The sequence below is a fragment of the Chionomys nivalis genome, chromosome 25, assembly GCF_950005125.1.
Source record: "Chionomys nivalis chromosome 25, mChiNiv1.1, whole genome shotgun sequence".
In the NCBI taxonomy this organism is placed as follows: domain Eukaryota; kingdom Metazoa; phylum Chordata; class Mammalia; order Rodentia; family Cricetidae; genus Chionomys; species Chionomys nivalis.
Window position 1 is genome coordinate 27,015,401 of NC_080110.1, and position 14,121 is coordinate 27,029,521.

At 40.5% G+C, this 14,121-nt stretch overlaps 1 protein-coding gene across 1 annotated transcript in view; it reads right to left on the reverse strand.

Annotated features, from left to right (window-relative positions):
- Positions 1–1,673: 1,673 nt before the first annotated feature.
- Frs2 (fibroblast growth factor receptor substrate 2) overlaps positions 1,674–14,121 on the reverse strand; it is a 77,403-nt gene continuing 64,955 nt past the window's right edge. Inside the window, exons 5-8 of the mRNA XM_057757902.1 lie at positions 11,904–12,090; positions 9,672–9,830; positions 9,124–9,287; positions 1,674–7,263 (exon numbers count right to left, since the gene is read on the reverse strand). Of these exons, the coding sequence (XP_057613885.1) occupies positions 6,313–7,263; positions 9,124–9,287; positions 9,672–9,830; positions 11,904–12,090 (1,461 nt within the window). The 3' untranslated portion in view covers positions 1,674–6,312. The remainder of the gene's footprint in view (positions 7,264–9,123; positions 9,288–9,671; positions 9,831–11,903; positions 12,091–14,121) is intronic.

Below are 14,121 nucleotides of genomic sequence, written 5' to 3' on the forward strand. Positions count from 1 at the left end.
ACCTCTCCACATTCCTCAAGAACTTTCCTAATACTAGAGAAGGGAAGTCAGGACTCCACAGTCAAAGCCTACTTGGACTTTTGCTATTTGGTACTAAATGGCCCCACCATTCACCATACACAATGCTGCCGCTTACTAGTTTGCCAATGGAAACAGACAGGACAGTCTTTAAAGTAAACGCATAGGGGGCTGGGGAGATGGCTCAGCAGTTATGGGTGCTTGCAGAATACAGGAGTTTGGTTTTCAGCACCCATTCTTGGGAACTCACAAATGCCTGTGATCCCAGGTCTGGGGAATCTGAAACTCTCTCAGGCTCCCAAGGATATCTGCACGTGTGTATACACATGCAAATGCACACAAAAATTAAGATTCTTAACGTTTTTAAATAAAATAAGCTAGCATTTGTGATAGCGCATGGCAGTTGTTAAGGCGCTCACAAGTCAAAATTTGAATTTCTATGAAAAACACCTGTCAGTACTAAAACAGTACACATTACGATTGCTCTTTGCTGTGTTTATAGGTGGCTTCTGGATCCCGTGGTTCTCAGTGGGGACAGTACTGACCCCTCTGGTAGTAAGCAGGGAAAAGTTTTTTCAAAAATTTGTGGCGCTTCTATAAAAGAACTGCTATTTGACTTTACAGGAGGTGGGAAATAGTTAAGGGAGTCTCAGTAGCTACAGTGCACAGGAAACACTTCTTCCAAAACCTATGCGCATTTCCTAGGGTCCATACAGGCTTTACCCACACAGTTGAATAAAATATTCATAAGGAAGTCTCCAGAACCTGTCTGTTACACACACCCACCCACACACCCCTTTTTAAAAAAAGTAACACCCTCCTCAGTTCTCCTAAGGAAACTGGCTACTGTCTAAAGGTATCATAGACGTTGGTTGTAATATGCTATATATGTCTTAGGGCTTAGTTCTTTGGGAGGACAGGCGTTGCCTTCTGTCATTAGTGATGGTGTAGCTATAGACTGTTTCGACGACAAAGACTGCTGTCTCAGTGACTAGCACAGGCCCTAATTTAAGCCCACCTGCTAAATAAGAACACGTCAACAGTTACTGTCCTCAGAAGCTCTTCAAAGGAAAAAAGACATAATAATCAGAAGTTTTAAAATTCTGAGCATTAACACCCTATTGTTGAAAGATGCTTTGTATCATCACAACCAACTGGAGTGTTCTCTAATGTGGGCATGTGTACACACCCAATTATTTGTGGAGTTGTCTACCCCTCCATCGCTTAAATGACTTCCATCTCTGCTGTATTAGACAAGGCTTGGCAATCTCATTCAGTGGTTAAAAGCAGGCTTGGGTTCCCAAAACTAGGGAGGATAAATTGGAATGAGCACATACATTAGATAGTGAGAAAGTCTGCCAAGTGAGCACATATATATTTTCTCTTTGAGAACAAATCTGGCTGGAGATATGGCTTAGTAGTTCAGCGCTCCTACTGGTCTTGCAGAGGACCCGTTTGTTCTTCACCAACTGCAAGTTGGATAGCTAACAAACTATCTGTTGGGAATCAACTCCTCTTCTTACTTACAAGGGCACTGCATCCACATGCAAAACACCACTCCCCAACATAAGAATTATTAAAAATAAAGTCTTTTTTAAAAATGCAAGTGATATATGGAATATAAATACAGTAAAACTTTAAATAAGTATCCAACCAAGCTTTTATTTGGGTTTTATTGCAATCTACTTTTGGCAATAAGGGAAAAGTGACCATAAGAACTCATCAGATTTTATTTAACAAAGCAGTTTTTCATGAATGCTTAAGGTCAGTGTATAGTCAGCTCGGCTTCCAGTATCAACTTGAGTACCTCATCACGGATATCTATGCCAGAATGATAACAGTAAGGCATTGCAAGATGCTACATTGTCTAAGATCAAACCATATTTTACACATTATAATTTTAGGATAGTAAGGTATACTAATACTCCACAATAAATAAGAACTTTTTAAAAGTGTTGCTTAGCCCTTGTTTAACAAAATTCCATTATTAGCTTATTCTTTAAGTACTCCAGTTAATAAAGGTTTGATTGTACTTCAAGAACTCTGACTTTTCCAAAGATTAAAAATTAGTTATTACTTCTTACATTAAAAACAAAGTTTTAAAGCACATCCACACTTGTCCTTAAGAGCATGTTTACATCATATATGACTTCTTACGCCTGACAACATGGCTTATATGGCAAAAAGAGTCACATACCAGGACAACTAGGTGGCGGTCCTCCCACCCCACTGCCTTCAAAGAGCCACACTTGGCCTCAGTGGAAAAGTTATATTTTATTGCCATGCTACAAAATGTATGAATTGGCACTGACAGGGAGAGTAAAGAACAAAGGGCAAGAAGGGATAGAGGGCAAATGATGCTGTTACACATACAACAGGGTTTTCATTGACAGTGCTTAAGTTCTGCCAATACTAAAAATGCAAACCCAAAATTAAAATGCTGATAATGAAACAGCATTAAAACATAATTTATGCATAGTACAGTATCACGTCTTTCATTAGAGAAACATGGAATGTTTAGAAATTAACCATAGGGGTAAAATTCATATCTCATATACAATTTGGCAATGGTAGTCCCACTGTAGACAACTTTTATAAGAGAAAAATTAAAATCTAATAAGCTACCTTTATACAAAGTTGCTATTATTTATGCCTTTATGTAGGAAAAAAACATTTATAATGCAAATTAGGACATACAATAATCTTACAGTATTATACAATGTAATGAAAATAGAAACATAACACAAAGTCTGTCCTTTATAAACATCTATTTTGCACTTCCTAATGCAAATGTGGCACCTGGTGACTGTACTAGTGATACCAGCCTGTTTCCATGCTGTCTTCTCCAGCTGCCAGAGAATTTCAACTATAGGATGCTATAAAAGAATTGTGTTACACCCCGAACAATGAGGAAGCAGGAATGGGGAACAGGCAGCAAGAAGACAGGGTGCTGGTCTGGGCAGAATACATTGTGAAAGGTCTGAATACTTTCATTTGTTAACTTTTCAAGCCAAAATGTTTCCTGTATATGCTGTAATTTCGTACCAATGCCTTGACTCAAATTTGGCAAACATTAAGGAAAAAGTAAATAGTACCATGTACTTCACATCAGAAATGAATGAGATGGCAATACATTACTTCTGAGTGTCTCTGATGTTATGTCTATTTCAAGAATATATATAGATATATATATTTATACATACACACTACACATTGCACAAAACACTTGGGCATTTGGGGTAGAAAACAGTACAGGGGAAACTGGGAAGTACTTGTTAGCTTGAGGCAAATACATGGTGGCACGTTGTTGGAAAAATCATGAAAACATAAGGCCCCTGTCCCATTTTTAACAGAACATTATTGAGGTACATTTTTATATGCTGTGCCACAGACCTGGGGTGAGAGCAGTGAGGAGAATAACAAACATCAGTTTTGACTTATGACATTGTGTGGGGGTCAACATTAATAACTGTAATGACAAAGATTGCTTGGCAAAGTTTAAGTCCCGAATGTAATCTTTTCTGGATATAATGAGAAGTGAAAGCTTTTTGCTGAGTCTTCGAGAGTAAAGTGCATGTCTCATCACTCCACAGCAGCAGGAACAAAAGGAACTATTTGCCAATCTTCCTGGAAGGAGGGAAGGCACCATATTTTCATTTTTTCAAAGGAAGATGAAACTGAGAAGCAAGCCATTGAGAAGAACACTAGTAAGACCTGTATCACTTTTCACCCCTGGTCTCAAAAAAAATGTTGTCAGGATCTGTATGGATAAAAAAGGATTTTATTGGGGGTGGGGGGACGACAAGGATTATATTTTCAAAACCAAAAAGTAGTGTCACATCGTCTAATCAACAAAACCAATTACCTAAAATTAAGTTTGTCTCAGAAAATCTGAGACATATGGCCACAAATATGAGGCAATAAAATATCTCACTCTGAAGTTCACCAAATAGTAATAGGTACATTCTTCCAAGACAGAGCTTAATGCCCATTGTGAGACCACCGTAAGGGCGGGTGTTCTAAATGAGTTTCCAGAAGACATCTAGAAGTTAACATCACCTGTTTACCTCTTCCTAATGAATATTCAGCTAGTCCCCTAAAATCAAATGGTTAGCAGACAAATTGGTCCCGTTTTCATTCTTAAACCATACATTATTTAAAGCATAAACTGTAGTGATTATATTAGAATCACCAAAAATAAAATAAAATAAATCTAACTCAAATCGGAAGGAAAAGTGAAGAGCACAAAGGAAACAAAGAGCACCCAGCCTCCAGAGCGATCAGCCCCTCACTCCAGAGTCAGCTGTCCTAACGCCCGCTCTCAGGAAATCGTGTACATTGCTGCTATCAGAGTTCTTACCCCATGTTCAAAAAACCTCCGCTGAAATTTGGCACAATTAGCAGTCTACTCAGAAGAAAGGACAAACGGAAGAGGATATTAAACAGGAATCTGCACGTCTGGTCATTGCTCTCTTAGGGAGAACAGTGAACATTTTAGTAAGCACCAAGTTCACAGAGGAAAAAGAAGGAAAAGGAAATTCTGCTATGGACCAATGGCACTAAGAATGACGAAGACAACCGAAATAATTTACTTTCATTATGGTTCCACTCTGCTGTTCTGCTCATCTAGTCATGGTTTATGATGAGTTCCTGAATACACAGAACGCTCTAGGGCTGAAACCTACCTGTTCTTGTTAAATCAACTTTAGCCACATCTGGTATAGCCATATCACTATAAGAAACTTCCTCAACATTAGAGAAAAAAGTAAAATATTTTGTAAGGCTACCTATCCTTCCACTCTTGTCTTTATTCTACAGTGGTTAGGAATCTGGAGCATTCTTGATTTCTAGAAGTCCAACATCTGGACTCTCCATTAGTTTATATAAACGTTCATTTCAGATCCTCAAGACTTCCCTGTACTTGCTATGCTGGCAACAATATTAATAGCTCACCAAAATCAGGGGATAATAAGAGCCTAGCTCCATGGGAAGGACAGCAGAGCCCAGGAGCAGCAGAGTGGGCAGAGCGGGACTGCAGCCATGTAGCTGAGCAATCCCCACTAAAGTGCTGGGGAATGTGCCCACAGGGAGGACAGGACCATGGGAACTCACATGTTTAGAGTATCTTCCTCTTTTTCTCGGCTAGTAAAGAGATCACCTATGGACACAAATGAAATTTAAAATCGAGACAATGCTTTTTTCATCAACTTGAAGAGTAAACAGCAGATATATAAATACTGGACAAGGGCAACCCTGTTAGAAAATAACAGTCAGTTCCAAATGGATCTTCAAGACCATAACTTGACAAAAATGCAAACCAAGTAACAATAAACACACAATCCCATTCCAAAATGATATATAAACTCAAACATTGTATTGAAAATTGAGAAAGACATTACAAAACAAAGTAAGACAACCCAAACACCAAAGGGGGAAAAAGCTGAAGCTAAATGGGAGTTTAATGGCACAAATGTTTCCAGAAAACAATGTGCTGTCAATCTACCGAAAAGAAACGCCAAGAGATCATGGTGTGGATTTTTCAAATGTTTTTGGGTAAAGTGACCTGAGACTGACTCCTAACCCTATAGTAATTCTGAGTAAGATATCTGGACATGCCCTTCAAATGACACCATGAGATGAGTAAACAAAATTTGGTCTCCTGTCTGCCTTCCAAAATGCAACTATATTCATGATACTGCACTCTTTCTAGTAACACTGAAGACAGAGGAGCTGACTGGTACAAAAGGAGGTGTGGTTCTTTTGCTTCTTCGTCTTCTTCTTCTTCTTCTTTTTTTTTTTTTTTTTTTTTTGGCCCAAGTCAAAAAGCCTTTAATTAATGAAATAAGATTCCTCATGTTCCATGCTGGAGACCATACACCGTGAGCAGTGAATCTACGAGTCCTACCTTCAAAGCCTAGAGTTATGTTAGCAATGCACGTTATCAAGAGACTTTATCAAAGGTTTAAATGCCAACACAACTTAGACGTGAAAGCTACACATATGTCCTGGATATGGAATAAAAATCAACCAGCATGTCATTCACTTCAAATCTCATTTTCAATAGGCACTGTGAAAATGGGAATGCTGCTGTACAATAGTGAGGAGAATATAATGAAATTAGTGTTCTGTAAGGAGTACCTGCTCTACATTAATTCCCTTTAAAGATGCACATGAAATATTCAGAAAAAAATTCATCAGTCTATAAAAGGAGTTAGTGTAGAAATGAAAATGAAGCATTGCATCTTCATTCTTAAAAACTTCACGAAGGTGCGAACGATGTAATGCTTTCCAGGCTCACATGGGCAGGTCAGTACTATTGTGTCTCGTTTTCCTAGATGTACCGTCGTCACGGGGCAGTGCTTTCTGCAAGTTGGACATAGCAGCAGTTCTCTCGATGTCTATGACAGCATACAGCTCTGTGCGCCTGGTAGGGGTTTGTGGAAGGGGAGTGGTAGGGGTTTTTGGAGTCTGAGGGTTGTCAGAGTCACTGCCACCTTCTAAATCCACCTGTATATAATTGAGTTGCCTGTGTTCTAAGCTGGGGCGCCTGATGTCAAAGTTAAAGACTGTCGGTGTACAATCCCGACGCCTTGAATAGTCTATTTTGTGAGCACTTGCCGGCACAGTTACATTCTCTGTATTAACATAGTTATGCATTGGATCTAGATTATTATGGTAGCCATTTAGAGATGGGGTCTTTGGTCCTAAATTGTCATCTTCATCCCTACTTAGTTTGCGGGCTTCCCAAACAGGAGGCAAAGATGGTAAATTCTCATAGTTTAACAATGCAGTTCTCCTCTGAGCTGAATTGTTGATGTTCTGAGTATCTGAGGTACTGGCAGATGTCAGACGCCCTCTCCTGACCCCTGAGGCACTAGGGATAGATAGCCCATTGACATTTTCATACACCAGCTTGTTAACAGCGGGTGCGTCTCTCCGTTCGTCACTGTCATAGCCAGTGTCCCAGTCCGCGCCATTCGCACCGCTTCCACTAACTTGGTCTCTTCCAAGCTGCTCCAGTTTCTCCTTTTCCATTAACTGTTTCTGAACAGGGGTTGGTCCTAAGACAAATTTGACTCCTTCGGGTTTTAGAAGAACCTGAGGGTCCCTGTCTTCAGTATTACTTGGTTCTTCTTTTGGTGTGTTGCTTTCCGCATTAGAAACTCTCGCCTCCTGGGGGACATGCACACTTGCACGGTTTTTTCGCTCTTCTTGCACGCCTGTGGTGTTAACATAAGTATGTACCTAAAAAGACAACAAAGCAAATCAGTCAAGGGTAAAGCACAAAGCAAAAAGAGCAGGATTAACTAGGGAGCTGGGGAGATGGCTCAGTGGTTAAGAGCACTGGCTGTTCTTCCAGAGGACTTGGTTCACAATTCCTAGCACCCACATGGCAGCTCCCAACTGTCTGTAACTCAAATGCCCCGTTCTGGCCCCTACAGGCATTGCATACATCAGATGCAGACATACACGTGGGCAAAATACCCATACACATAAAAATTTTTAAAAAGGGGGGGGGGGGCTGGAGAGATGGCTCAGTGGTTGAGAGCATTGCCTGTTCTTCCAGAGGTCCTGAGTTCAATTTCCAGCAACCACATGGTGGCCCACAACCATCTGTAATGAGGTCTGATACCCTCTTCTGGCTAACTGTATAAATAATAAATAAATAAATATTTTTAAAAAATTTTTTAAAAAGATATTGGTCACGCCAATTCATTTTATTTATTTATTGAAACGGTCTCATTGTGTTGCCGAGGTTAGCACCAAACTAGATCCAATTGCCTCTACTTCAAAATGTTGGGATTATTGGTTTGTGCCACTTAAGTTAATTTTATGACTTCCTCTTTAAATATACTGTTACCTTAAAACATTTGCACTTTTTTTTTGCCTAATAAAAAGACAGGAGGAGAAAAAGGATGCAGAAAACTTTAAAATAACACACAGCATTATATTTAACAGCATTGTATTGGGAACCAGCTGATCATGGTGACACATACCTATAGTCCTGGTATTCTGGAGGCAGAGGCAGGAAGATAGCCAAGTTTGAGGCTATCTTAGGCTACATAACAAGACCCTATCTCAAAAAAGGGGAGAAGGAAAGAGGATTATTTTGCAAATGATTTAGAAAACCTTGCTAAGCTATTAAAACCTGGTTAATAAATAAGAAATGATAAGAACTGAGAAGGAACAGGTAATTTTACCACTACTTCCTTATGCTCTGACTTGACAAAAAGAAAATCCCTATGTAAGAGTTCTATAAAATACATAGACGGAAAGTAGATACCATCTAATAAGATACCATTACCACTTAGAAAAGCTCAATAGTATTTTAGAAAGAGAACCTAAAAATACCTGGAGGTCCAGACCAAAAAAATTTTAGGATTAAAAATGAAATGCAAAACTGAGGAAAATGTAATTACAGTAAACAACATAACAATGTTTACTACATAAAGAACAAAAATTGATTTAAAGACACTAAAAATCCCTTAATGATAAATGACCATAACTTAGAAAAGACAAACTTAGCTGATAATATATATAACGTTCAAACAAATATGTGGTTCCACATTTGAACTAGTGAGGAACACTAAATAGCTCCAAGCAACTTCAATGCCAAAATCTACCCTTGTACCTATAGTTCACTGGTAACAAAGACTAAAACATCAAAAGTAGGATAAACTCTAAATCACTAAGAACTGACTGAGTTTGTTTCTCTTCATCGACAGATGTACCTCTCTACAGACAGACAAACTACTCAGAAGGTTCTTCAATTCCAGCACTCAGGAGGCAGAGACAGGCAGATCTCTCTGGGAGTTCAAGGCCAGCTTGGTCTATTGTGAGTTCCAGGCAAGCCAGGGCTCCATAGTGAGACCCATTCTCAAAAAAAAAAAGGAAAAAGAAAAGAAAAAAAAAAAAAAAAGGCTCCCCTTACATCTGTACATATTTCAGCACATGTTAGCAAATACATGCCATTTCTCCCATTTTCAATGCAGAAGTAATTCACAGCGGAAGCTAAAAATCACAATGAATAAAAGCTCCAAGTATTAACACAGCAACACAATACTACACAAACAGTTTTGCTGGTACTCAATGGCAGCTGCTCACCTGTTCCTCGGCCACGAGCAAAGGATGTGTCGACTCTTCACCGACTGAGGGTAAGCGAGCACTTCCCACAGAAGGGTGCCGGCTGGAGGGGTGGGATGAGGCATCTCCAAACGAGGGGTAGCGGGGATATCCGTTAGGTAAGTTCTGAGCAGCAAACCCTGGAGCTGAGGAGAAAGGCAGGATACGGGAGTAGGGCAGAGAATAAAAAAGAGTGACATTCCTGTCAGGACACACAGAAGCTAGAGCACAAACAGCAGCCCATCCAATCTTACTTTATCAGCTAACTGTTCTTTCTGGCAGCACCGATGGTAAAACATCATTCCCCCCAGCACAGTCAAGCATTTCAACACTGAGCTATACACCTGGCTTTTAACTCACATTTTAGGTAATGTGCGATATTTAATGTTTTCATTTTTAAAATGTTTGTCACTAAAGCTAACAGGGGTTTTATTGTTGATGATCATTTCTAATTGTTATAGATTAAATGTCCATAACCTGTACCTTATAAGTGCCTGACATGCAAAATGAGAGAGAAAATGTCTACTTACTTGTGGGTGTTCGAGGGGTTCTAGGGACTTCCAATTCTGTCTGATGATTATTTCTTTCTACAACAGGCTCTTCCACCACATTTATACTATTATTTTGCATAATCTCTTGCAACATATTAAATAATTCTTCTGCACGGGCACACTTAAAAGCAAAGATTCCTACAAATATAAATCAAGAGGAAAACATGGTCACAAGAGCAGTGGTCAGCAGTGACTGCAGGGGTTGACCAAAGGACAGACGACAAGGGACTGCAGGACACTGGCTGTAACTGGACACCTGTGTAGCCCTCCAAGGCTCAGGAACTGCACAGAAGAAAGGGCAGAAAACTGTCAGACCCAAGGAAGGGCAAGGAGTTTAGGATGGAATGTTGACTTCCAGGCACAACAAGCTGCTGCACTCTTAAATGCACAACAGCCGTGATTATGTGCATAAGGACTGAACTTACTAGACCCATCAGCATACCCTGTCAAGGGGTAGGGGAACTGGCACAAGGGGGTCTAGGATTTCTACCTAGTTAATGGTTAATGTGGGACAGAAAGACACAGTAAGGTACCTGTGCTCCTGTAAACAAACCCTCATCTATGTTCCTGTAAAGGACTCTAATGATAAACTCACTGGAGTTCTCCCAAATCCCCTCCCCATGATATCAAAGTAGATGGGGACTAACTGGGAAGAGAAAGGGACCAGCAACAGTGGGAGCTAAGGAAGGGAGGAAGAGGGGCTACATGATCAAATTTTATTATAAACATGCATGAAAATGCCAACGAACCCCATTTTATGTATAATTAATATACAGTAATAAATTAAAAAAGTAATAAAGTAAAAAAGAAAAAGAAGTTGTGAAATAGGCATCTGTGGTGGTCTGGATAAAAATAGGCCTCCTAGCTCAAATATTTGAACATCTAGTCCCTGGTTGGTGGAATGTTTAAGGATTAAGTATGGCCTCATGAGGGAGTGTGTAACTGGGAAGGGTTTTTGAGGTGTCGAAAGCCCAGGTCAGCACAGTCTCTGCTGCCACCAGTGCATCAGGATGAAAGGCTCTCAGCCACTGCTCCAGCACCATGCTCCCTGCCCTGAGGACAACTGCAAGCCAGCCCCAGTTAAGTATTTCCTTTATAAGGTTTGCCTTGGTCATGGTGTCTCTTCACAGCAAAAGAACAGCAACTCAGACAGCATCCTAATGTGCCAACAGAAAGAAACAACTTCTGATAAATCAATTATAGACGTCTTATTTCAAGGCATAAATCCATAAAGCTAAGATAATTTCACTTTGTTTACAGGACTTTTCAGAGCAAAGGGGATCTATCTGCACATATACTCCAGAAGCTTTAACAGCAGGGGGAGCCCAGTCACCAGGAACAACGCAACACTCACCACCGAGCAGGCCTGCCTGTGGGCTTTATAATCATGACCTGGTTCACTACCACAATCCCATGAGACAGGCATTGTCATTGCCCTCTACAAAGCCCCAATAGAAGGCATATAACTTGCCCAAGCTACTCCATTAGTAGGGAGTCAAAATTATTATCACCATTATTATTAATTAGTTAAAAAAAAAACAAAAACAAAAACATGTTCTATCTGACTCCTGTGTTTACATTGCTTTCCCAAGAAGTTAGGACCAAAAATAATACTTAGCCATTTTACTTCTACCAAGGGCAAAGTGTTTAGTGCATGCTCAATAAGTGAATGGGTAATTAATCTATTTCCTTCCTTCCTTCCTTCCTTCCTTCCTTCCTTCCTTCCTTCCTTCCTTCCTTCCTTCCTTCCTTCCTTCCTTTTTCTTTCTTTTCTTTCTCTTTCTCTCTCTTTTTTTAAAACTGAGACAGGGTTTCACTGTGGAACTCTGGCTGTTCTGGAACTCACTCTGTAGACCAGGCTTGTCTCAAACTCCAAGATCTACCCACCTCTGCCTTCTGAGTGCTGGAATTTAAGAGGTGTGCCATCCCTGCCCAGTCATAATTTTCTTTCTTTTAACCATTCTGTTTGGGAGTTTTGTGGGGAATTTATTTATTGGCACAGGGTCTTTCTTTTTAAACCTGGCCGGCTTGGAATTCGCTATGTTGAGTTTGCAAGAATCCTCCTGCTTCTGCCTCCCAAGGGCTAGGTGTACAAGCGAGCACGTGTCATCATCATTCCCAGCCTTCCTCACAGAAATAAAACGCTACACACAGAATAACTGAAAGCATAATGTTTCAAATATATCTGAAGAAAATAAAGGCTTTACCTACCTTGTCCAGTCTGACACCTTCGACCACTTTCAAAAGAAAAGAGATTTGAGTCATAGCCATATCGTCGCAGGCAGAGGTAGTGCCATTTTACTGAATCACGTTTACGGGTATATAGAATCAGTTCTGTGTCTGTAAGCTCCATTATGCCAGAGCCTAGCTCATTCCCATCATCATCCACATTAATGACCTAAAATGAAATAATAGCATCTTAAACATTTCACCAACTTTCAGAAAAAATGCACTGCTGATAATTATATCAACTTTTTTTTCCCACTTACTAGTTCATCCACCTGTCAATGTGTGTAGGGTATGATCTATATAGCAATAAAATAATATCCATTCACATGTGTAAAGAGCTTACATTTCCACTGGACAAATAAGATACAAACACCAAGTCATACTATGCTAGACAAGCTGACAAATGAACGCAGCAGAGACTAGCCAAGGCAGCAGCGACTGCCTATGGCAGCTGAAAACAGTAAGGAGGGATTTTAACTAGACTTGAGTAGGACTAACTTTATAGAGGAAATCCAGTAAAAGGGAAATCTGGTGGCTCACAAGATACAAACACAATATGAAGACACAATGCTGAAACAAAATAAAGAAAGTGCCTTTAAAAAGGTCAAATTAAGACAGGCCCAAAGTTCATCTAAAAAAGGGGCTGTAATGCCAAGCTCCAGAAAACACCCAGAGATGGGCTGGGTTAATGTCTCACTTGACTAGCGTGCATGAAACCCTAGGTTCCATTCCTAGCACTGCAAACAAAGAAAATGGCCAAAGACTAAGAATAAAGGGTAATATTTATGGAGTTGTCATGCCCCTGGGCACAAACAGGAGATTTGCATGTACTTTCCCCACTTAATTTTTGTAACAACCCCTGACTACAGGTCAACGTTGTACCAATGGCAGTAAGACTTACTAATCATACAAACTGCCCCAGAGTGCAAAGCTGTTAAGTAACAGAGCTGGAACTCATGCAAGGTACATGCCATCCAGAAGCTAAGGCAAGCACACTGAGGTCAGACTGGAAGTGACACTAAATAGCTCTGGAAGAACTTAGCCTATTTTAGCACAGGAAGGAAGAAAGAAGACCAATTGTGCAGCGACCACAGGGTAAATCCAAGTGCGGTGAAGAAATCAAGCCAAAGATGGTAGCACAAGCCCTACAATCCAGCTAGAAATGAACGAGAGTACTGGGGGCTACAAGGTAGACTTGGATACACAGCAAGACTGTCTTATCAAGAAAAAAATATGGCCTGGCATGGTGATGTAAACTTTTAATCCCAGCACTCAGGAGGCAGAGGCAGGCAGATCTCTGAGTTAGAGGTCAGCCTGGGCTACAGAGCAAGTCCCAGGACAGTCAGAGGAACCCTGTCTCTAAAAATTACAAACAAAAAAGCTAAAAGCAACAACAAAAGAGACCCCAAAACAAACAAACAAACAAACAAAAACCCAAATTAATCATCAATCTATGCATGAATGAAGATGTCTAAATGATGGCGCTACTGTTGGGATCTTAAGTGTCAAAGCCACAGACCCCGACCGTGGCAGCATTTATAAAGTGTCTTCCAGTCACTGTGGGCATGTCTCTGAAGACCCACTGCGTCCTTTTCTGTATCCTGACCATGATATTGTGCTCTACAGCACTCTATCGTGCTCTACAGCACTCTGTCCCGCTGTGCTGTCCCATAGCAGCAGGCTAACAGATCACGTACTGTAACCTCCAAGGCTGACCCCAAATAAAACTCTTCTTCAAAATAAGGCCTTTGTTAGTGACAGAAGTTGACAAGTGGTAAGACTACAAAGACTACTCGAAAATGACGTTTTAAAGAAACGATTATCACAATCATGTGATCAATGGGACACAAAGGACCAAATGAAAACTAAAGGAGGATTCCTGTTATGGTTTGTCCCCCTGGCCATTCATCTGCGGAGGCTTGGCCATCACTGTGGCAATGCTAAGGTGGCGGTACTGACTTTTAAGAGGTGGGCATATGGGAAGTCCTTGGGTTACTGGGAGTGTGCCCTCAAAAGGGTCAACATAGGATCTGTGAGACCCCAGCTAACCCAGTCTCTCAGGGTTCTGGTTGTGCGGGCCACTGAGATACTATACCACAAGGCAGTCAAGTAAAGGGGTCCTTGGTTAGGGCCAGTGCTATGTTGATTGAACTCTTCTATTCAAAATTGTAAGCTAGACACACCTCTTTCCTTTGTAAGT